This window comes from Anopheles coustani, chromosome 2, assembly GCF_943734705.1.
Source record: "Anopheles coustani chromosome 2, idAnoCousDA_361_x.2, whole genome shotgun sequence".
NCBI lineage: Eukaryota > Metazoa > Arthropoda > Insecta > Diptera > Culicidae > Anopheles > Anopheles coustani.
The window spans coordinates 91,417,077-91,440,920 of record NC_071289.1 but is presented as its reverse complement, the minus strand read 5'-3'; the positions used below and the strand labels follow the sequence as shown (position 1 = coordinate 91,440,920).

General features: G+C 43.6%; 2 protein-coding genes across 2 annotated transcripts in view; one reads left to right on the top strand and one right to left on the bottom strand.

Moving 5' to 3' along the window:
• Nucleotides 1-22,816, top strand: part of LOC131266937 (ras-interacting protein RIP3-like) — a 51,562-nt gene extending 28,746 nt beyond the window's left edge. The window contains exons 2-3 of the mRNA XM_058269633.1: nt 18,514-18,818; nt 20,423-22,816. Of these exons, the coding sequence (XP_058125616.1) occupies nt 18,514-18,818; nt 20,423-21,452 (1,335 nt within the window). The 3' untranslated portion in view covers nt 21,453-22,816. The remainder of the gene's footprint in view (nt 1-18,513; nt 18,819-20,422) is intronic.
• The window catches only part of LOC131266950 (2-aminoethanethiol dioxygenase), a 395,883-nt gene that overhangs the window by 356,238 nt on the left and 15,801 nt on the right, over nt 1-23,844 (bottom strand). The window lies entirely within an intron of this gene.

Below are 23,844 nucleotides of genomic sequence, written 5' to 3'. Positions count from 1 at the left end.
CCCCCCAAGGACCCCCCTACCGGACCGGACCTGCCCCTCGGCCGGGCACCAAGTGGGGTTGATTTGTTATTAGATTTATACTGGTTGTTTGTGTTGTCGTTTTTCTTTTATTTTGTTTGTTTGCTGCCGCCATTTTGTTACGGGTCTTCCACAACCTGTGCTGCTGCTTCTTTCAGACAAACAACGACGGTTGGCTGGCTTATTGGCTGTGTGTTTGTGTGGAAATTAGATGAGATCGTTGAGAAAACTAACCACACACATTTTCTTTTAATGCATTCTCGTGGCCGCGCCTCTTATTCGCGTTTGGTCCGTCTCCGCATATATGGAGTCGCAGTAAAATATCTTAAATGTTTACTTGGCCGTAGGAAAACATTCACATTTATTAAACCCCGTGCCCGGGCGGTTCTGTTCTTTGTCACCGCCGCCATTACCAGCGCCATAAAGGTCCTCATTTTATCTGCTAATGGCGTGCTGCTTCTACTTGCTCTCTCATGTGCCAAGCATTATGGATCAATGTTTACTGCCGCTTTACTCATGTGTGCTGCTTGGCTTTCTTCTGTTCTTTCTTAGCGACACTCGTGAGAAACGCCAATGGCCTAGTTGAGCATATTTGTTTTATATTTTCATTTGCTATTTTTGCTTCACTCCACCAACTATACGAGACCAAGTTTATTACATAGTCGACTTCATTTATTATTCATAAATTGCATAAACTTTGATTACATCGTAAACATGGTTGGAAAGAAACTTAATTCGAAACTCTCCTAAACCTCACAACCACACTCGCCGAATGGTTTGTGTTTCACATTGTCACACGGAAACGATGTTTAATTTTCTTTCGAAACAATGTGTGTGGCCACAGCTAGAGTTTGAGAAAGACACTATTTGTGGCGAGAAAATTAACGAAGAAAACAAAGCTGCTCGTCAATTTAACATGTTCTGACTCTGGTTGGGTTTCTATTTATTGCCCCCTATCGTCTGCCAGCAGCCCATCAATCTAGCATTTGACTTCTGTGCTGCCTTGTTCCCTTGCCTCCTCCACCGGCACACCACCTCTACGACGATGTCTATTCTTTTCGTCAGTCTGGTGTCATTTATTTCGTGTACGACTTTTCAAGACGCCACCCCCCCCATTCTCCAGCTCACACCCCCAAAGATGGAGAAGAGTGTTTTCCATAACTCAATTTACATACATGGTATTTTAATTATTAACTAACCTCTCTCGCTTCGTTTCGCTGGAAAACGCTGGGTTGTTTGCACTCTTGTGTGTGACTACTACTCGTGTACGAGCCTCGGAAGGCTTTCGGGAAAGGGGTGGTTTTCTTTATCCCAAACGGCGGGGGGGGGGGGGCCCTTTCCGATGGCTGTTTGAGTTTCCTATTCCATTCCTTGCGTTCGCTCCTTGGTAGTAGTTTTGTTTACTTTCCCAATTTCATCCCTTTAACCTCAATGCTTTCGTCTGCCCGCCCCAAGAAATTCCCATGAAATTCCATTATTGTTTTGTTTTTCCCTAATGAGCAATATTCCTATTTGGATCTGCTTGCTACCGCAGTCGTAATTATAATGATGTTTAAAAAAGTTAAACCCATCGAATGAATGAGTCTTGTTCAGAAACATGCCAATATAACTAATTAAACAATCGGCTTTGGGAAATCATTGTCCTTAAAGTAATACTTTGTGGAGTTAATCTTTACTCTATTCTTACTTCTATTAGAAGAAGTTAAATTATTCGGTTCAAAACTAGAAACGAGAAAAGATTCGTAGAAAAACTAAAAACCTGGAAAGTCTAGAAAGGTGAAATCGAATCTTGATTAAATATTTCATTATTCAAGAGGCCACCAACTACTTTTCCTTTGCTTGGCTCTCTTTCTACACTTCATTATTCTTCAAAGTATTGCGTATTGCTCTCCTAGCGTAAGAGTAATGTAAATATTATAAAATAGATTCGAAGTTACAACTATAATGGTTCAGTTGACCGTACAAAGTAGCACAATGAAACACGATACGAAAGGAAGCATTTGGACTGAAGAGAAAAGCATACAACCAACTCGGCGGGGGGATATTTGAACTTCGGTTGAAATCCTTTTCTCCTTCCCTTACCCAAGGCGTGGTTCTGTGGTTCTACAAGTCGTTAATGGTCCAAACGACCGGACACAACCGTATTCAAAGGCAATAATTAAAAAACTTAAACGATTTACGATTATTGGTGACTTTGGTTGATGGCGTGCATCATGTGCGTTCTCGTTCAAGCCCGTTTGTTTGTGTGTGTGTGTGTGTGCAAAGTTTCAAGCTATTATGCACACCGGAGGACGCACAAAGGATTTCGAGGGTCTGGTGGAGAAATCATTGCTGATTGGTTTTCACAAGCGCTGATTGGACACCGAAGGCGACTTTGAGCTCATTGGAACAATTAAAGTTTTATTAAATGTGATGCGAATGGAGTGCGCACACTTAAGCAATTCCCCAACCATCATTGAAGTAATCATTTGCAGCGCTCTATCTCTCGACGATATACGAAAGTTAAACGTAATATGCAACGCCCGATTGTGTTGGCCACCACGAGCCACCAGGGCATCCAAGGGCTAAAGTGCTAACAGCATCGGACAACACGAGTGTGCAAAACAGGCACGGCGAAGAGAAAAATAACACTAATGAAATAACGAAATTTCACGTCACGAACTCGGAATCAACTAAGGGCTATTTCGAACTCGGCAAAGTAATACCATACCACTCGGCCCATCATCAGCAGCTTGAGTCGTAATTGTGTTTGTGAAGATCGATGCCACGTGATGACGGTCATCTACGGAGAGATGATGTTGATGATGGGTGGTGGTGGTGGTGCTGATGATGATGACGTTGTATAATGATACTTGAAGATGCCAATAGTCACCATGTTGTTAGGGCAGAAGCAATTGAGGTCCTAGCGAAAAAGAAGATAAGAGTGCGATGGATGGATGGGTAAAAGGAAGAAAGAGCGCTATCTCACAAGATCTAGCAAACGTTCGCGTATGTATGTAATGTCGAATAGCAGCTTCTTGGGTTGTAATATGAGAAAAACCGAATTGTTTGTCGGAGAATTGAAATTGGTAACGGGCAATGGCGGTGGGAGCGTTGGAGTGGCGAACTTTAATGTATTCTATGCTACCAATGCTGTGGTAGCCATTACATAACGTTATACAGCAGCACTAACAGCCAGAGCTAAAGCAGAACTACGTGATGCATTATTCAGAATGAATATATTTATAGCTTACAGCACACCGACAGACGCAGATCGTTTGACTGGATTTGACTGCCGGCGTCAGTCGTCGTTGAACACATTCGTTGCCATCTCTTGTTCTGTTGGTTTTCCTTCGTACCATCTCGTATTCGTTTGTTTGTTTGTTTATTTTATGTTACGTTCGACTTCGTATGTATATTTCGTTCAATCTTCACCCTGCCACAAACGTTCTACTTCTTGTTTTTTTTTCTCTTCTTTTTATCAAATATCTATTTTCTCTACCACGTAACAAACACTTCTTCAAATTAACCAAAGCCCTCCCTCACGGGCCGCTCGGAAACGAAGAAAACAAGAAGATGTTCAAACTGACGATGCTGATCGAAAGACGGAACTGCAATGCGATGGCAAATGGACTAGACTGGGAAGATAGGAAAAGTTGTAACGAATCTGCATTGAACAAGAAAGTGGACTAGCAATTTATTCGAAGCACAATTCGTTCGTTTATTGTTATACTCTTTCCTTGACACTAAATTCCATCCCATATAACAGGATAAAGTATACCGAAAGACTTGGTTGTCTGGTCAAATCTTTTGTCCACGCTTAATACTTATCAATTTATGTTCGCTGCTTTGCTATCTACCAGCGAACCATTAAATCCAGAAGGCGCTCATCTTTTCCCATCATCATGTACCTACCTCCCCGCTCGTGCCTCAACCACACCCCGATCTACTTGTGAAAATTATCTTGCTTCGAGTTTTCCTACTACGTCGTGTGCTATGTGTGTGTGTGTGCCTCAAAATATATCAGAAAAACGGAAAATGGATGGTTATGTGTTCGGTGGAAAATAATAAATTTAAGAACATGTCTTCTCTGACTCCGCATAAAATATTGTTGTTTTTCATGACCCTATTCCCCCGATCCCCCTTCGGTCGTTTTCCCACCCGACCTCAACCGTTCAGCTGTATGTGTGTTTGGTTCAAAAGTCATGAAGTTCATTTTTATCTATATCTTTTTTACTTTTACGTTCCTTCCGAAGTTTTTCGCAAATAACCTCAATTTCTATCGTCTCGTGCCTTCATCTTGATGTATTTTCTGTCGGCAAACTTTGCGTTTAATTTATAGATGCATAAAATGTTTCATACATAATACTGCTGCTAGGGTTGTGTACTTTCTTCTTTCTTTTTTTTTTGTAAGGCTATGTTCACTTTTTGAAAGCTTTTCTGACCTTTCCCCCGGCCGGGTTTATCTTTATGTTTCGTTGAAGCAATAAATTGTCTTCGATCTAATTCAGGTTGGAGCGTACATTTTTATATTTATGAGTAAAATATAAGTCGCATCGTCCATTTTTCATCATTTTCGATACTCGCCGTTTCGATCGTGCTTTTTTTTTTATCGTGCTCCAAATCAGCGAGGATAAACGAAATCGAATTAAACCATATTAGCTCGACCTCTCGTTGTGACCGGTTAGCGTTGTTATCTGTAATGGAAAATCGATTCCGTTAGTTTGCCAACCGATTGCAATTATATATATACGGTCGTGCGCGGATACTGGGAAACTTTTCTTATGTGTGATTATGTGTCCTCTCGCATTAATTTGTCATCCAAAAGTTGTGTGCTGTTTGTTCCTTTATCTCTGTTCTGTTTTATCGTAGACTAGAGTTTGTTCATTTTAAGCACAGTTTATATTATAGTCTTGCAGAAAATATGTTTTCACCGAACAGAGATGTTCTACTCGTTTATGTTTTCTACGAAAAGGATGCGCGGGTGTATTTCGTACCTCGGTGAACGCTTTGTCGCTACACAAAACACGACCCGACGTTCATCAGCTGATAGTTGCAGTTCATTATGATAGAAGGCGGCCGGCGTAGGGTGCGTTTTTTTTTCTCCCCTGTTGCCCAGACCGCCGATGCCGGCTCGTGACAGTGTAGTGGTACGGGCGGAAAATAAAAACAAACCCCTGGGCATCCCCCAGCGCACCCGCGTTTCCCCCCACCGAGGACGAGGATGGAAAGTCGCAAGCAACGGGGCACGGTTCCGTTTTGACTTTCGCTCTCAGTGGGTTCCGTGGAAGGCACGAAAAAAGCACGTGTTCGCGCGACGCGATTCGCGCTGCGACGGCGATGGGATGGGAAGGAGCGGAGAGAGAGCATATAATAAGAGGGAAAGTTGGTGAGCGGCGTTCTACTCACTTTAAACCTTTCCCGAAAAACGCCACCCTACCGTCGGCTCGCGGGGTATATCGAAAGAGGATCCCGGCCTTGCACGCTGTTGCGAATGTTGTTTTGTTTTCACTTGTTTTTCTTTCCCCGCCTTTTTCAAAACTCCAAATTTGGAGTGAACTCCTCTTCACGTCGCCAACGCCAACAGCGATTTGAAAACACCGCTAACTATCAATTTCCCGCCTTATGTTATTGTTAGGCGATGTTGAGGTATGCTGGGCGCGAATTTTTATGTGCTGCGCCAAAAGATGGACATTGGCCGACTTATAAGAACACTTCTTTCGGAGAATCATAAAACAAACCGGCCCGTCGTAAAGCATAAAATTGTTATTTTAATCACCTTTAATAAACGCCCAAGGGCAAAGATGGGCAACAAGAGGAAACATGAGAAAATAAATTGCCGTTAATTCGCTATGCTTCATTTAGCAAACGCTGTGGTAGTTTAACCTTCCCAGGCCTTGGACTCACAGCTTCCAATGGTCCATTAATTCTGCACACACTTTTAAAATAAATACCACCTTTGGGGATTGTTTAAAATTTGCAACATTTGGCGCCGGCACTCCGAGTCAGAACCACTGGCGGCAATATATGGCAGATGTTTTAAGAAAAACATTGTAGTCCTTCGTCTAAAGTATTTGCTTGCTCCCTCACGCTCTCTCTTTCTATGTTTCTCTTTTTAGCGTCTCATAACTTTGCCTTCAACGTGTCACACAATGTTTGACTTAATTTCTGTTACTTTACTTTGTTACCGTTAACTTTATCATCTGTTGTTAATTAAAAACGGTCCCGGGCAGCGCATACCAAACTCCCATGCCGCGGTGCTATCGTTCTCGTCTGCATGTAAATTTTATTCCCTCCACCCCGTTTTTCCGCATCATCCATCACAACCGTGTAGATGGTTCGTTAGCAAGACTATTAAATATGCAGAGTAAAAAATAAATTGGAAAAAGAAATAAGCTAAAAAGGACCAGAACTAACAACTCGTTCTCTCTGGGATTAGCTTTTTCCATTAGTTCTAGCGGGCACGTTTCACCGTCAAGGAATATCATTAAATCAAACATTTTATGATTTTATACGCGCTGATACCCTCACACCGGAGACGGGTTTGCAGCCCCGAAGATTGATGCAGTAAAACTTTATTTCGTTCTGGGGAAACTATATTGTGGTATTTTGTGTTGGAACGGAAAAAGTGAAATGCTGCAAGTGTGTAAGGGTTTTAGAACCCATTTTCCAAGAAAACATCACGATGAGTTGTATAAATGGATGGACGTCCTTTTCGACATGTTTTTGATTAGACACGATTGTGCAGTTTGCGGAAACGTTTTGAGGGTTCTTTTAGCTGGAAAATATTTTTGCAAATTAAATCCTGAGTTACCCGAAGTCTCGTTTTATACGAAATCCTTCCGCCAATTAAAATTTTCCTTCCAGGCAATAACCACAAAACCATAAAATTGTACAAGGCTACAATGAAGAAACGATTTTTAAAAAAGTAAAGTCTGCTCCTCAGACAAAGAATTGGCAATGAAATAACTGAATAATGCTCAGTTCCTGCGAATCATGAAACTCTTGTGGTTTTCATCCATCAACACATCCCATCTGGAAACATCGTCTTTCTTTCCTTGTATGCACACGCTGCTTCTCTTTATTTGGTTCTCTTTTCCCCCGGTCTCTCCCTCTCTCTCTTGATTTCCCTTTTGTGCATCTCTCTCTCCCTCTTCTTAACACTCTTTTCATTGCATACCAAAGATACGAATCTACAACAATCTTGCAGAGCAGATCATCAATTGCATTAAATGCGCAACTTTGTTCAAGTAAAGACATCAAAAATAGCATCAATAAAGTGGCCGGTGCCGGTCGTTTCCGTCGTCGAAGCAGCGGTAGCAGCACACGTACGCCCTGTGTGCACAAATACACGGGCCTTAAAAATGTTAGCACAAGAGACACACATACCACATTCGAGGATGCTTCGTTCGACTCCGATCGATCGAGGGAGGAAAGTTCACACACGACTATGTGAGTTGCAAACCAAATCAGGCCTTAGTGTTTCACATGTACAACTTCACTTTTCGCACGTTTTCCAAGTTAAGCGAGATCAGGAAATGGGGCTGCAGTAAGTGCAACAACCGTGGAGTGAGTGCATGGAGTGGAGGTCTGCATTGAATCGGGCATAACATTTGGTCTCACTTTGTTTCGAAGTACACTTATGCAGATTAAATGCACGATAAGTGCAGACAGCTTTCAAAGATGTAACTCAGTTCTTGTCAGCTTTTCGCAGATCAGTTTTCAAATAATAATCTTGTTTCATTTAAAATTTTCCTACAAAGTTCAAACCATTTCTCGCCAACATTACCCTCGAACATACATTTATGGAGCGGACCGGAGCATTAGCAGCCGTCTTGATGGAGATTTATACGATGGGTAGATGTTCTGCCCGAGCATTAGCATTAACTTTCCGTGTACGAAGATAAATTATTCTGTCGTTTCTGTCGTTTTTCGAGCACGGAGTGCTGGAGTGCTCCATCACGTTTTGCCTAGAAATAGCGTTCCCGGGCTCGTTCACCCGCCCGAGCTAACGTGCTTAGTTGTTTCGGAAAGTTTGTTGCTATACATACATTGTTAAACAACCGTTTTATATGGCTGAATGGGTGTACTACACATAGCGAGTTATATTAAGAAACGGTACGGTATGAATATTATTCCATTTTCATTATTCATTCCATTTACTTCGAACACGGACGGCATTGAAGGCAGGAACGGGTGGCAGGGAGGCCGGAAAAGGAACCCAACACAATTGGGTTGGGTAAGGTACTGCCGAGAAAAGTTCCTTTTATGATCCTTGGACGGACGGGAATGATTCGATCGATTGTCATCGGTGTCGCTGTCACCAACTCGGTAAGCTTTCTGCTTGCGGCTGATGTCACAAGTTCCACCGTGTATTTACAATACTTTGGTGCGCGAAGAAGGGCACGTTTTCGTTTAACTTTTGGCTTACTTCTGCCCGATCTTTCAACGCGCAATACAACTGACAAACGGGACAACAGAAACCGGGAGGAGAGAAAAGTGCCACAGAAATATACATCTAAATCCTCTAATTCTTGCTCTTTCCTCCGATATGTCTCTATCTTTCTCTCTGCCCTTTTTTTTTGGTTGTTAGAAAGGCGAACGTGGTATTTGTGAATGTTCAAAGTTTACCTTCCTCGGAACAAGAAGGAAGATTCCAACGTGAACGGAAAAGCTATCAACGAGAGAAGGGTGAGGAGGGGGAATAAATAATTCCTGTTATAAAACTTTGTATTCGTTATTCTTCCCTATACTGCTGCGGAGTTTCTTTTGCTGACTGAATAACCCGATGTAGTATTTTATTTTGTTGTTTTTTTCTTTATCATGTTTTATTCTGCTGATTCACTTCTTTGCTTCGGCTCGCCTCGCCTCTTCTGCCTCCGAAAACGGATTTTTCATCTATCCTCATGCTTCTCTGCTTGTTGTATTTATGACAGAAAGCACTTACGATGATTCTTCGTTGCTTCTACGAGCTGGAATGTTAAGCCTTTCCACTCGGCACAAGCAACAACATCGCTTGTCGAATCAAAGTTTCTTCACCTTTTCGGGTCGATCGAAAACAATACGCTGAACCATTCCAGAGGTTCTCCTCGGTCGACGTCGGTGTATCCTGTCACCAGAAGTGGTTTATGACTAGTTTCTCTCTTTTTGTATACCGCAAACTATAAAACAAAGTTCATCACGAAATGTTTTATGTAAGCCATTAACATTTAAGATAAGTAGCTCACAAAATTGGTATATAAGAATACCAGGAATACAGTTCCATATTGCGTTCCAACACATTCAACGTCTTCACGTGTATTACGATTAAAAATCGCTACTCGCTGCTTTCCAGGCGATAAAATCTAAACTTTTCCCGGCTCAAGCAAACATTCCCTTCTTTTTGTTCTCTCTCTCCACCCGATTTAACAAACCGTCTCTCCCAATCGTGTGGCAATCGTTACAACTAATTGCAACTGCTACGAGCACTTAAATCGCACACTCAAATAACAGCGTGGACCGATGTGTCCGCCCGTCCGTAACTACATTTGAGCCAAAACAGGGGAAAATCCACCATTCGGCGAGCGAAAGAGAGCGGCGACCGACATCTCCAGGTGGAAAAGCCACCGAGAGGGGAAAGATAAATGGGACCTAAAAACTCCGGCTCCGAAAATCACCGCTCACACATCCAGTCGGCCAAGCGCTTATTTCCTCGTTATATGTTAGCATATAATAGAAGCAATAAAATAGAAATAAATTTATAAATTAATAAAACGCTGCGCAATCGCAGTGCGCCCCGATTTTCACTCGAGCTCAATGCTCTCGAGCTCGCCGCAATCCTCGCTGCCAGCCCGGATTTTCTTTCGTCCTGCGTTTTATTAGAAAACTGGCCACCCCGAGAGCTTAGTTGCGTGACAACGGTCGGTAGAGAAAGATAGATGTTTAGTCTAAAAGAGATAGAAGAATAGAGCGAGAGAGAGAGAGAGAAAGCGATAAGGTGTATGAGTGTGTGAGAATGATGCAAGGATACTCATGGAAGAAGCAATCTAGTAAACGTAGAAAACGAAGATGTGTATTCCGATCTCGCTCACATCCTACCGTCTCACTCTTTGGCCATTGAACGAGAAATAATAATAAAAAAGAATAGATGCACCTCTCCACTTCCACGATCGCACGTGTTTCTCTCAATCCCGGCTCACTTCTCCACGTGGACCGATTTTCCGAAGGGCTCTTCGTTTCATCGCTTCATCTCACTACCAACCCAATCAGCATCTCATTATTCACCTACGTCTCATGCGGAGAGCTGTTGCCAGTGATTTCGAATTCCATATGTTTTTGTTCCATCTCGCTCTTGACCCATTGCCCTCTCTTACCGAAAATCTCTCTCGCCCCATCTTCTTCCCATCTTCATGCTCGCCTTTTCTATCTCAATGACTCCAAGCTTGTCAAACGCTTTCCACCCAAACGCTCTTGCTTCTGTTTTGATTACGTTTTTCCGATTTTTTGCTGCATCGGGAAGGGAAAATTGTACGCATACACCTTCTGAAACAACACTACTACATCGCAAGTACCACCCCAGTACAGGGCGGGGTGGGGACGAGAGTGAGTGAGCTCCCCACGTAGATAACATAAAAATAGCAATAATTATACTAAAAGTTGAAATATGTATTAAATTTTATGTTCGCCCCTGTTCACTGTTTGCGTTATGTTGTCGGATTACGGTTTTCCAACGGCTTCCGATCCTGGCGTCCAATCCTAGCCCCCCCCCCCCCCCCCCCCCCCTCCCATTTCTTACCGCGCCCGCGTCTGTTTGTTTGTGTCGTTTGATTTTCCGTTTGCTTTATTTTCCCTCCCCCTTCCCTAATCCCCGAGTCAGCCTTTACCATCTCCGATTCTAAGCTTGTTATTTTCGTTTATATCTTTTTCTCCGCTTTTTACCACTATGTTGGAGGTATTATTTTCTTGATTTAGATTACGATTTCCCTTCCCCCACACCTCCGCGGCACTGTGTGTTTCCAGCGCAAGATTTTCGCATCGCAGCAAACTCTTTGTTAAACTTTTACTACTCTATTTACTGACTCTCCGCACCATCGCAGCCCTTTGCTCCGGTTGGTGGTGGTGGGTCTGTAATTTCCTTCTCTTTGTATGCGCACCATGTTATTATGCTCGATAAAACATTTTAAAACACCGAGTTACCGAGACAGGGTGCCCCCCGAAAGGAGCGACCCACTGTCGGAGGTTATTTTTCGTTGCGATGGAGAAAACGGAGGAGACAGAAAAGACGGAGGGGGGATGCTTGGTACATCCGCTTTTCGAATGAGGAGTTGACAACGATGACACCGTTACAATGTTTTTCACTGCCATCGACTTATGCTTATGCTTCCGTTTCGTTTGCGTTCTTTTTTTATGATTTTCACAGCTGGAACAGTTTGATATCAGTTGTGAAGAATGTTACATTTTATTCCATCACGGGTTGGAAGTTTCTCGTTGAGCTTCGATGTCGACATTTCCTTGAATCTCCGATATTTATATTCGGTATCAGCTCATCCCTCGGAATTCAGCTCCGCTCAGTATTTGGTCGTTGCCAGCACTAAGGAAAGTTCTGCTACATCATCCACTTTAGTGCTGTTCTTCTTCCGAAATCGATCGCCATAGGTCGTGAATCATTCATTAGCTTGTCACTGATTTAGGCATGGCATTCGCATTTGCATTTGCCGGGCGGGTCGGGAACGGAACCGAAGCGAAAATCAATCCTAGAGCAACGCGGGGGAAGCATGACGCTCACCACGATGATGATGATGATGATGACGATGATGATAGAGCGACATTTGAAGAGTACGGAGGGTGAGCGATTTGAAAGGACAATTAAGGGTGGGTTTTGTTTGGTGTCCACCACCACACGACGTGTCCCGGGAGCCCCCCCCCCCCCCCCCCCCCCCTGCCGTCGTGGTGGAGGGATTTAATGAAGCAATTAATTTTAACCTAATACTCGTCCTCTAGTCCGACACAAAAGTGATGAACGTTGTTCTAACTTGGGTGGTTTTTAGGGTATATAGGTATAATGAAGTTTTGAGATTCAATTAAAACTATGCTTGTGAAATATCACGCACTCGAGGAGAGATATTATATACGTTCTGCAGCAAGATTGCATTTCAAACAATAAAATAGTCTCCCATTACGGACGCCTTAGAACTTCCTACTAGAGAGAACATACCTATTTTATGTATTTAGAAAACACAATGGGGCGTAGCAACAATGTTTCAACACCATACCAAACGCTATTTCAAGACACTGCAGCATAAGACCAGTTTTCCATTCGGAACGAATATGTAACGTAATATTATGCAAATGTGGTTTTCACTCGAATCGGAATCAACAAAACCGACAACTGCACAGCAACAACTAAATGGCTTTTCCAACGTGGGATCTGATTTATCGTTTAATCGTCTTCGCTTCTGATTGTGTTCTTGCGTGTGTGTACGCTCAGCTCTGTCAAGTACAGCTCTTCCAGCCAGCAAACTCTGGCTGGAGTTTTGGACTGTACTGCAAAGCAGGAAATATACGATCTTGTGAATATACGACATTTTATTGCTTCCAGAAGCCAAGCCAAGTATGTGTTTGGTATATTTATTTTTCTCAGCGTTCCGCTTTTTCCACCGTTCCATTCCTTCCGAGCCACTTCATGCTGGAGTGCTGCTCGGTACAGCAGCATCTGGGGAAGTGGGATTGTTTAATTTTTCTTGTAAAATAACGTCACTTGAAGGAAGGACGAGCTCCTGCAAACCATTAGAATCGTTTGTTCTTTCCCCAGTTTCAGCTTTCATCGATTTGTTAATGCATTTGTGAAAGAGTAATGTTACTCATTTATTTATTCTAACCCAAACCGTGCCATCTGTTCCTGTTACATTTCCGACATTAAAGATAAACATCAGTGGAAAATAGAGAACCGAAGTAAGAAGAAAAAATAACACGCACCCAGCCCACCACCACACACCCTATGTTATTGTAAATCTCTAGGTTTTTTTCCCCTTCTTTCCCTAGTTATTTCTTGTCGGGTTGTTTAATTCCGCTTCCAATTTTAAAACTGTAACGAAACCGTTTCACTATTATTGTACATCATAGCGTACTTCTCCGGACCCCGATTTGGTAGGGGAGAGCATTTTTAACGTTGCAAAAATATTACACACATGGACGGTCGATCCCGATTTATCGTCCGTCACGAAAACCGAGTTTTCGAGCATAATAAGCACGAAACAGGATAGAATTTATTTTAACGATCCCGTCTGATCACATTTCGCAAACCCTTTTTGTATTTTTACATATTCAAAAAGGGTGAAAAAACTCTTGGTTTGATGGGAATGTTATATCTTTTTTTCGGGCTCAGGTCCATGTGGACGTTACCCTAAATATGTTTTCCGTTTTATTTGTTCAGAATAAATAAAAGATTATCAATCATGAATAGCCAAGAAAAATAAGGGGTAAAATTAAAAATAAAATGAAAACATAAGTGGAACAAAAATTGTGGCTGCATTACCTTTCCCATGGCATGAAAATTTTGATCCAGAAAATTAATGCTTTTACATCAAATCAAATCGTTTCTTATTTCACACCAACGCACAAAGGCTTACAAAGAGGAATAAAGAGTTATTCATCGAATATAATTAATCTGGTCTTTGTGCGTCTCTAAGGCTGAGTCAAATGAGCAGGTATGCCAGCGATTAATAGCAGCGGACTCGTCTCACGCGCATTGGTTGATTGTACACACTTGCCCAGCTTCGACTGGACGATTCTTTCCTTAACAGTTCACTCCACTGTTTCCTTTCCATCCACGAAGCACGTGTTAAAAGGTGTAAAAGCATTTAACCGGCAAACCCCGAAGGCAAGATTGTTTTCTAATACCTAAGCCACGGGACTCTACTCTAGCATTACCGCCCTTCTTCTTCTTCATCTTCTCGGCTTAATGCGTTCCCTATCACCTTCTCGCTATTTTCGCTCATTCTCCACACTAGCTTCGCATCTCTGTTTCTGTGTTTCCTTAATTTTTCGATTCTCTTTTAGTGCACCTTGCCAGTGCCTGCAAAAGGGCACTAAGCGCGCCGTATCGAGGACACTCGAGGGCAAGTAAGAGTATCTCTTCTGGGGGAAAAGATGTAAAAGAGAGAAAACGCAAAGAGGCTTAAAAGGGAATCCCAGCATAATATACAATTCCATTATAAAAGCCAGATGTAAAGTAGCAGAACAAATAACCGAGAAGGAGAGAAACTGCGAGACAAAGGGAAAAAGAATTATAGTACGCGAGAGGGAACGAGAGAAGGGATGGGAACAAAGTTGGGACGAGTGGGATGGGGGGAATGAAAGACGATTAAAGAAATATAATAATACATTCCGGATTCTTCTAAATATAAACTCCTCTATATATGGCCTGCGCGCACAACAGTGTTTCGAAACGCACTGGCGGGAAAAAAAGTAATAATGATAATAATAACAATAAAAGCAAGGGATGAGAAGCCCTAATGGCGATGTCGTGGAGCAGAGAGGTATAACGAAACGAGCAAACAATAACACGCAAAACGAACACCAGCGGGGAAACGCTAGGAGATCGAAGAAGAACGTAAGCGGCTAGGCAGATAATAGTAGTGGAAGATATATTAATAGTTCTCTGCAGCACGACTGCAAAGAAGACAATCAAGGGTGTGTATCATAAATCGTTGAAACTGAAAGAAAAATAATAATAATAATAATAATAATAATAATGGTTATACGTACGCACTTAAACCTTCGGTCAGCGCAACCTAGAAACGCGTGCTAACGAACGCAAACGAACAAATGGACAAACGAATGAACGAATTAAGCAAACAATACGGCGCAGCCAGCTGTATAGTAGTTATTTGTTGCCAGGGGGTGGGTGGGGGGGTTTGGCATCTTTTTCCCTACATCCGCGGGAAGAGACCCTTAATCTCGTGTCACTGTGTATGTATGGAAATCGTTGGCCCACAACACGTGTGTATTTGTGCCCGGTCGAACGTTACGAACGTGCCTGACTTGGCTTGCTTTGTTGTTGTTGGGGAAAAAGACTTACTCGCGGTTGTCGTCGAAGTCGGTGGATCCAGCTCCTTCTCCACAACGGTAGCCCAGAAGCTGTTGTTCCGGGAGAGCGAAGACGGCAGCCAATGTCGTAACCGTAACAGTAACCGTAACGAATCTATTGTGTCGTCCAGTGGACTGGTGACCATCGGCTCGCGTCTTGGCACGATTGGTAATGTGAAATCCTACCAGAAGCCCCATGGATAGCGTGAGTCAGGATTCAAGCGCGTGTGAGCTCACCGATGCACTAGACAGCGAGACGAATGAGACGAGAGCATAACCTTGTTGGCATTTTGTTCTTCTTCTTGTTTTTAACAAGGAGTCATCGACTGACATCTGTTTGTTTAGTTCCCGATGTTCGTGGGCCCTTTTTTTTCTTTTTATGTTTTATGCGGAGAGCGAATCTGACGCTGAGAGAGAGCGTGTGAGAAGTAAAGTGAGCATGAGAGAATCTGTCCGAATGGGATTGGCGTTTGTTGACTCTCGACGAGTTTGCTGCCAGATCGCATTCAGCTTTCCATCCGGACGGTAATGGAAATCTCGATCGGTTTTTCGCGGCAACCTCGGTGTGTTTTTCACTCGATGTAGAATTAATTACAGTTCCACGATAGTTCTCCCCCCCCGTGCCGTGTGTGTGTGGTGTAAGTGGTGGTGGTAAACAAATGTAATTTTCAATTCTATCGATCGCAAAGAGCAATTTGGTGTGAGAAGTTTGTTTGTTTGTTTGTACATGGAATCTCAATACACCAATCTCGTTGATCAAATAATAATCTAAACGAGAAAAGTGTAATTAGAATCGTGCTAAACCCCTACGACTACGCGAACGAACTAGGGGTGCGAGTTTAAGAAAATCTTGTTCATAGATGTGGTACCCTTACAGTGACCCATTTTGAAATGTAATGTTCGGTGTACGGTGTGCCAGTTTCCCAAATGGTTTTCAACAACTAATAGACCAACACGACAAGTGCAAATAGAGCAGTCATTGTGTAAATGTTCCCCAGATAAATAAGTATAAACGGTTAGATTCCCAGCAGCAGCTGGATTGCGTCAGTTTAAACAAAATCTGCTTATAGTGAAGCGCCCCCCAAAGCCCCATTCACTACAAACGGCTGCTCAACGCCCAAGCGACAATCCACTAAAGTGCACACTAAACTCACGTACACTCACACACACAGGCTCGTGCAGGGTAGTGCACTAAGTGGCGGTTGAAAATTGCCCATTCAAATGGGAAAGCAGCGAATGAATAAACAATGACAGCAGTGTTGTTATGACAGTTGCACTCCGTCCGACTTGACGGACAGAGTGAGCGAAGGGGAAGGTGTGAAGACCAGCCGTGGTAGTGCAACAAACAGTACCCTCCCCATCCCCTGCCAACACTCCTTCTTCTGTGTATCTCTTGCTCTATGATTCACTTCCCCTCTCTCTCTCTTTCGAAACTCAAAAAAGAGGAGGGGACATTACTGTGCATTTGTTTTCGAAATAGCCAACTGCGTTAAACCGCAATGGCGATGCATCACAATCACTGTTTTTTTCTTTCGGTTTTATTCGTTTTACCCTAATACGACATGTGCTCCGTAATTGGTTTGTCAGTTTCATAAATCTATCCCATTTTCTTTTCCATCCAACACAACTGTGACGATAATGGGGCGAGAATAGTGAATACCATATTGGATTTTTCTGCTTAAGGTGTGTTTACACGACTCAAGTGTACTGGCAATTAGCTTCAATAAAGCGCTGGTGTGTGACATGCTGGCGGAAATGGACTTGATTCTTTCCGAGGCCTTTCGAATACCCAACGGTTCTGTATAAGACAGTCATCTATTAGCGTAAATGGATTCTGTTACTTCAAGAACATTCGGTTTTATGTACATTGGTGCCTTTTATAGCCCCCTGTTACAGCTAGCAACAAATTTACACGGTTCGTTTGTGATGATTCATGCGGTTTGATGAACGCAATTGAATAGTTTTCCTAGTGCCTTTTATGCTCCTCTGCCTGCTGAAGTAATTGTGACATCATTTATGTATCAGCGAATGCCGTAAGAAGTCGTTATTTCTCTGACATCATGGTGAAGATGATCACATCCGTATAGGATATCTAAATGCTGAGGTCTTTGATAATTTCCCCCATTTGGAAAGCCGCTTTTGAAAAGACTACGTATGAACGAAAACAAAATGAAAAATCTGCTGCTAAGTAGAAACATTTGTAACATCGTCTGATCATTCACTTCGTTAGGTTGGGTACACTAACGGCCATTTTGGGTTTTTTTTTTTTGGTGATCGGAACCTCCCTATTCAAATTTATAACCTCACAGACTCTAATCCGACAGGTCCAATTTTGAAATCACAGATTTAAGATCGTTGATTTATGTTATTTTTTTAAAATATTTTTATTGCACCAGCTTATGCTGATGTTCTGGCTGTGCGAGTTTTGTTGTAGCTTGTAGCCAGTTGTTTGCTCGATACTTTTGAAACGCAAAGCCAAACAAAGTCGACTCAGGGGGGGCCTAGGCGTCTCATCTTTCCATCCCATGCACGTCAAAGGGAAATGGAAACTAATAGCGAAACCGGACCAAAATGGAACGGGTTTCTGTATTGTGGAAATTAATATTTTCTGTCCGTTTATTTATCTTATAAGCTTCGTGCGCATGTGTCTTTCTCAACTTGCCCGTTGGCTTCTCTTCCCAGTCCCATCTCTCTGTACGTATGGTTGGAAGATATTTTTCTGGTGTTTGCCAACCAAAGAAGAAATAGTGTTTACATTTCGTTCGTCAGTGTTTGACTGGGTTTCGAAATAGAAGCAAGTTTTTGTCGTTGCTCAAAATATAGCTCTAAAATTCCCTCCCAATGAAGTTGTCACCCCACCCTGACCACAGTTTTCTTCTACGTGCCACAGAAATAGAAACGATCGTTAAGCGGAATGGAAAACATGAACTTGTGTATTGATTACTTTGTTCGTAAATGTTGAGTGTCATTGTGCCATTGTGTCCCATGGAGGAAGTTAAACGAAGCTCTGTGCAATAGTGAAGCAACAAAAAAAAAACAACACTAAAGTCCTTTAGCGGAATCAAATTCGGCAAACACAAACAAGTCCGGCATTCAAAATGATGGAACTACTGCCCGAGCTAACGATGGTTCCGTCGTTGTCGCCGCCATTTTTCAACCTGCTGCCATCTAGTGCGCTCATGGCGAACTTTCAAACGTCACCGAAATCGAACGGTCGCAGTAGCCACGGTTCCGGCGATGTATTAGAGGTTCGTCAACCAACGATCGGCCAAAGCCAACTGCGGGTAGAGTTCTTTTTGTTTTTAAACGGAACATATTACTTACTAACCGGATACGAGTGATTGAAAAGATGAATCACTTTCGAAATGTATAATAACAATTGACTATGAGAGATGTATACTAGCGATTTTACTTACAACAAATGTGCTTTCTCTTACTTTTGCCTTACAGAAAGATGAGAAACTGTGCGACTACTACCGGAGGATGCCGGTGCTGTACGACAAGAGCCACCCGCACTACAAGTTCCAGTCGAAGAAGGAGAAGGCCTGGCGCGAGCTGAGCCGCCTGTGCGAGATGGACGTGGAGCAGTGCAAAAAGCGCATGACCTACTTCCGGTGTCGGTTTACCGTCGAGCGGCGCATCATGAAGAACGGTGTCAACTGCAGCGAGTGGCCGCTGCTCGAGAAGCTCAAGTTTCTCAACAAACACATCAAGATCCGGAGGCCGCGTGCGCCAAACGGTGAACCGGATGATACGTAAGTGTTCCAGCGTTTCCCAGGACTGTTGCGTTTTCCTTTTCCTTCCTGCAATTAGGCGCCTTTTTGCTTCAATTGATCCATGACAACAGCTAAGAAGATTCAGTGCAAGGATTGGATGGGTGAAACTACTAGAACGTGTCACTTAGACCTTAAATGGCAATTGTTGAAGTTACCGCATCCGTTTTTCCCATTTGGCCGAGTGGTACTAGATTTGTCAAACTGAAAGTTGACGATTTGGTCAGTAGACGCTACTGCAATGACCACCTAATAGGTACGTGGTTTTCGTCTATGTTTCGAGCCGGATGAAAGGCGACACGAACGCGACACTGTGTGCCATTATGGATTCTGCTGCTTATCCACTTTTTCTGGCAGATACGGCCAGCTTTGTATGTGGTTTAACGTTTATGTAATTCAACACAACGATCGTCGCATGATTGCCTTATGCTTTCTAATCGGCTGTAGTTCGCAATTTAATGCAAACCGGAAACGATAAATTACCCCGACAATGGATAAGCTTGCTTTGACCCGGTCAAGTTTTCTTATATAAGAGATGTTCGTACACAATTGTTAGATGATCATGTTAAATAAAACATTGCATGGCTTCCTATGTAATTCGTACATTCAAACAAGGTGTGCAAAACTGTAGTGGAAAGAGTTATTAAACCATCTATAACTTAATAGTTCAAACAAAGTGCCAGCAAGAAGCGGAAAAAGTGGCAGTAAGCAGTAAATGGCAAATCATAAAAAAATCTCTTTATCGTCAAACCTTAAAAAAAATCATTTCAACACATGCAAGAATTTATTTTAACTGAGATCACAAAGATCCCCCCTGGCTGAAGAAACAAATTTATTCGATGGAAAAATAAATTGAGAGCAATAAAGTAAAACGTGTAAGAAAGGGCAAAACATTAAACGAGCACAGGAGAGGAGGGGGCCATCTCGGGCATCAGGATGGTGATGCGCTGTGAAACTCTTTCCTTTGCATGGAACGACGATGATGAATGGATATGGTTTGAATTAAACCAATCAAACGTGAAGGAATTTCGGTCGTTGTTGTGGCCCCCCCGAAAAGGTGAAAGGGGGTGGGAGGGGAGCGAGTGGGACGTAACACACAGTAATGTGCCAGACAGCTTCGTTGTGTGTGTGTGTTGAAACTGTGACTCGTAAAGAAGGATTTCGTCTTTAAATGGTGATCTTTAGTTGATTCAGAGCGCCATAAAAGTAACTGCAAAAATGCATTTCATCGCTAAATTATGATGGTTGGTTGTTCAAAGGTGGTCAATTCTGCCATGCCAACTAGAAGGCAGCTTTTGTTCGTTTCGTGCAGACAAATCGAAACTTGAACGAAGGACTTTTTCTTTTTCTCACTCTACAAATTCGTTTTATAAGTAACCTTTAAACGAATTGTAAAAAAATTGCAAGAATCTTGCTACCTCTTACACATCAATTCATCCAATTATATCTTTTAAAAAACCACAACATATTTTAACGAAGAAAACAAAGGAAACGAGAGGAAACGATAGAAATAAAATGAAAGAACTTTTAACAAATAAGTAAACTAATCTTTTGCTCCATTTATTTGTGTATTTCGAAAAAAACAGCGATGATGAGACGAACCCAATGAACATCCTGCGTAAGCGCCAGCGTGAGCAACAGGAGGACGCCAAGGACGACCTGCACGCGTACCTGGACCTGCAGCAGATGGCGGTGGCTCAGGCGCAGAATCCGCAGGCTCAGTTGCACTACCAGCAGCAGCAAGCACTGAAGCTGCAGGGCCACCCGAACCCATTCGGAGCCGGCTTCCCACCGACGGCTGCCGACATGTCGCTGCATCACCTGGCGCCGCCACACCATCCGCACGCTCGCGGTGACCATCTTCCACCGCCGTCTTCGTCCGCACACCATCCACAATCGAGCGGCCAGCAGCAAGCGGGTGGCCAATCGCAGTCCCAGCCGCACGGGAACCCTCTGGGCCACCATCACCCGTTCCGGGCCGGTGCCGGTTCGCTGCATCATCACCATCCGCACCAGCAGCATCCGCAGTCACACCACTCACACCCGGGAGCCAGCTCGATGTCGCACGGCGGTGGTGGAGGTGGTGGCGGATCGATGCACCAGCACGGCCACCATCAGCACCCGCACCATCAGCAGCCGACGCCGGTGGAATCGCCCATACCGGCCGCGATCTCGAGCGTCGAGGCGTCGTACAACGTCCCGAAGCGGCAGCGCACCAGCTACGACGCCGACGAGGCCGCATCGCTGTCCAACTTCAACCTCAATCGGACGGTAAAGTACGCGAACAACCTAGAGCACCAGGCGAACCTGGACGAGCACGGTGCGTACGGTCTGTACGTCGGCGAGGTGCTACGCAAGCTTCCGGAGCGGATATCGTCGCTGACCTCGCTCAAGATCATGCAGCTGCTGTACGAGGCACAGGTGCAGTCGTTCGATGCCGCCCCGGCACCTGCCGCCTCCCCGTCCGTCGCTTCCTCGCCCAAGAAGCTCGATCAACCGCAAACGAACGGCGGCACGCCAAGCGGAGTGGCCGGTCTTCCCAACGGTGGCGGAACTAGCGTCTCCTCCGAGGGTGGCCGCCAGTCGACGGAGAGCGCCGAATCGAGCAAGGAATAGTAGGGCGCACTTCCGACGACCACCAGCGCCACCGCTCCGGTCCCATCGTCGTCGGCGGTGTTGTGGTGGTAGAGAACACACCCTGAACGATCGCAACACTTTTGCCCAGCGCTTTATTTTACCAGCTCGTTCAAAATTGGATCGGCGTGAGGCTTTACATGCGGACGGACACATACATCCACATTATATTAGGGTTTATTTGTAGAAAAAAAGAGGAAACAGAAAGATAGAGAAACAAAACTCGAAGGAGAAATTAATCCAATGCGCCATTTATTAAGTTTTGTGCTTTCACCTACGATCATCACTGGCAAATTCTCCCACCATTTAACAACCTTTCGCCGCCCTTCTCCCATTTTCTCGTTCCCATACACCCACTCTAGGATACATGTCAACACCCCCTCCCCCTCTCCTATCTATTAATAATGACCGCTGTAATCGTAACGCTAAGATAGCTAAAAAAAAGAGTATAGAATCCCTAGAACGCCTAGGGAGATTTGATTTTAAATGTTACAATCATCATTATTATTATTGATAATATTATATTATTTTTTAATTGAACTAAGACGCATAACTTTTAGCGCCCTAGGGGAGACTGACCTCCACATACTTTACTGCCCCCACCCTCGCCACGTCCCAACAATTCGTTGTCGTTAGACAATAGTTGAATAGTCAACCCCATTCGCCATAAACTATGCCGGGGGAGGATAAGAGTATCGAACAATATTTCCTCTTACGGTGCGTCGTCAAATCAACGAATTGGTTTAATGTGTAGTTTTTCATGTTTTTCTTGACAAACACGAAGGATCTTCCCAAAAATACCCTGAAGCATTTATTGAATTTGAATTAATCCTCAAACGGACACTCAACCTTCCTTCGGGAACGATGCATTTTTGAATTTAATTTTTTATATATTTCCCACGAAATATGTCCCATGAAAATTATTTTCAATCGAAACCCAGCCGCAATAGTCTTCGCGAAATTACATCACTTGTGCAAACGGGGACGGGGGGAGTGAATGGACAAGGAAAACGTTCTCGTGCAGACAATTAAAAAGCACGGAAAATGGCAAATAAGGAGAAATTTAAAAAACGCAAAAACAAAACCAATCAATACCTTTTCTGTCCTAGGTTTAGTAAACGAGTAATAATGTATGTTGAGAGCAAATTATAAGCATTATTATATACTGGATAAAGTGGAGAGGCAAGTGCGAATGAGAGGATAGGTGTGGGCAGGAAAGAAGGCAAACAAGATTGCAACATATAAGGAGAAAGGATGGCAAAAGATGTGCAAGAAGGTAGGAGCAAAGGACTTGAAATGAATGAAAACAGCTAAACAACAAACGTAATACAATAAATGTTTCAAAGCAACGTAAATTAGCTTTCTTTTTCTTTGACATAGACATTAAAAAAAACATCTGAATATTTTCTTATTCTTGCCAAACAACTGCAGGACATACTTTAAAACTGTATTAAGCTATAGGGGTGTTGATTCTCTAAAAATTGATCTTAGAGTCGCCCGAGAGTGGCCGTTTCATTGCGTCCCTGTTGCTCCAGTGCAAAGTTCAAAAACTGGTACAGTTGTGCCATCAAGTGTTCATCACGCCCATCCCTAAGTCCAGCCGGTCCAGCTGCTCCTGTACTGCTGCCGGATACCAGTTCGTCCCTCGTACGCACCAACGGAAGTTTCACTTTGTCCACCAAGCCTAGCACGGCGTTAAGCAAACACGCGATCAGCGAAACCGTGCCAAGCAGTAGAAATGGATGAAGCACCACCAACAGTTGCAGATTCAGTAGGCTGTGCTGCTTGTCGAAGGTACCTCCGAGTTGCAGCGGGTTGCCATGGTGTTGCTGGCTGGTGTACGGTGGCCATCCCCAGCTGCCATGCTGATGGTGGTAGTGCGGCTGTTGCCAGTGTTGCTGCCCCTCGCCACCCTGATGCCAGTCGCCGTAGCTGTCAAAGTATCGACTAGGTTGGGACGTTCGAGCAGGTTCGTCTTCCGGCATCGAGTGACGATTTCGGCGAAAAAAGGGATCCGTTGTGCGTGTTCTAGTAGCTTCCGTTGGAGAAGGATACCGGTCAACCCCAACGGTTGGGGTTGCTGGTTGATTCTGCACGATACGATCGTTGAAACCCGAGTGCGCCACCATCTGATACGGAGCGATGTCGGACCCAGAATGAGAACTACTGTCGAGCTGCATATCCGTAGTCAACGTATGAAGATTATTTGAATCCTTCGGGTTACTATCAAATACAATCGGTTCATTCCTGTCTTTAGAGTCCTTGCCAGCACTGGTAGATAAATTCACTATCACACTGGGCAGCAAACCGGTAACGAAGAGGACGATGACGATTGTATATTTACGAACGAATGGAACCATGTTTGCTACTAGCT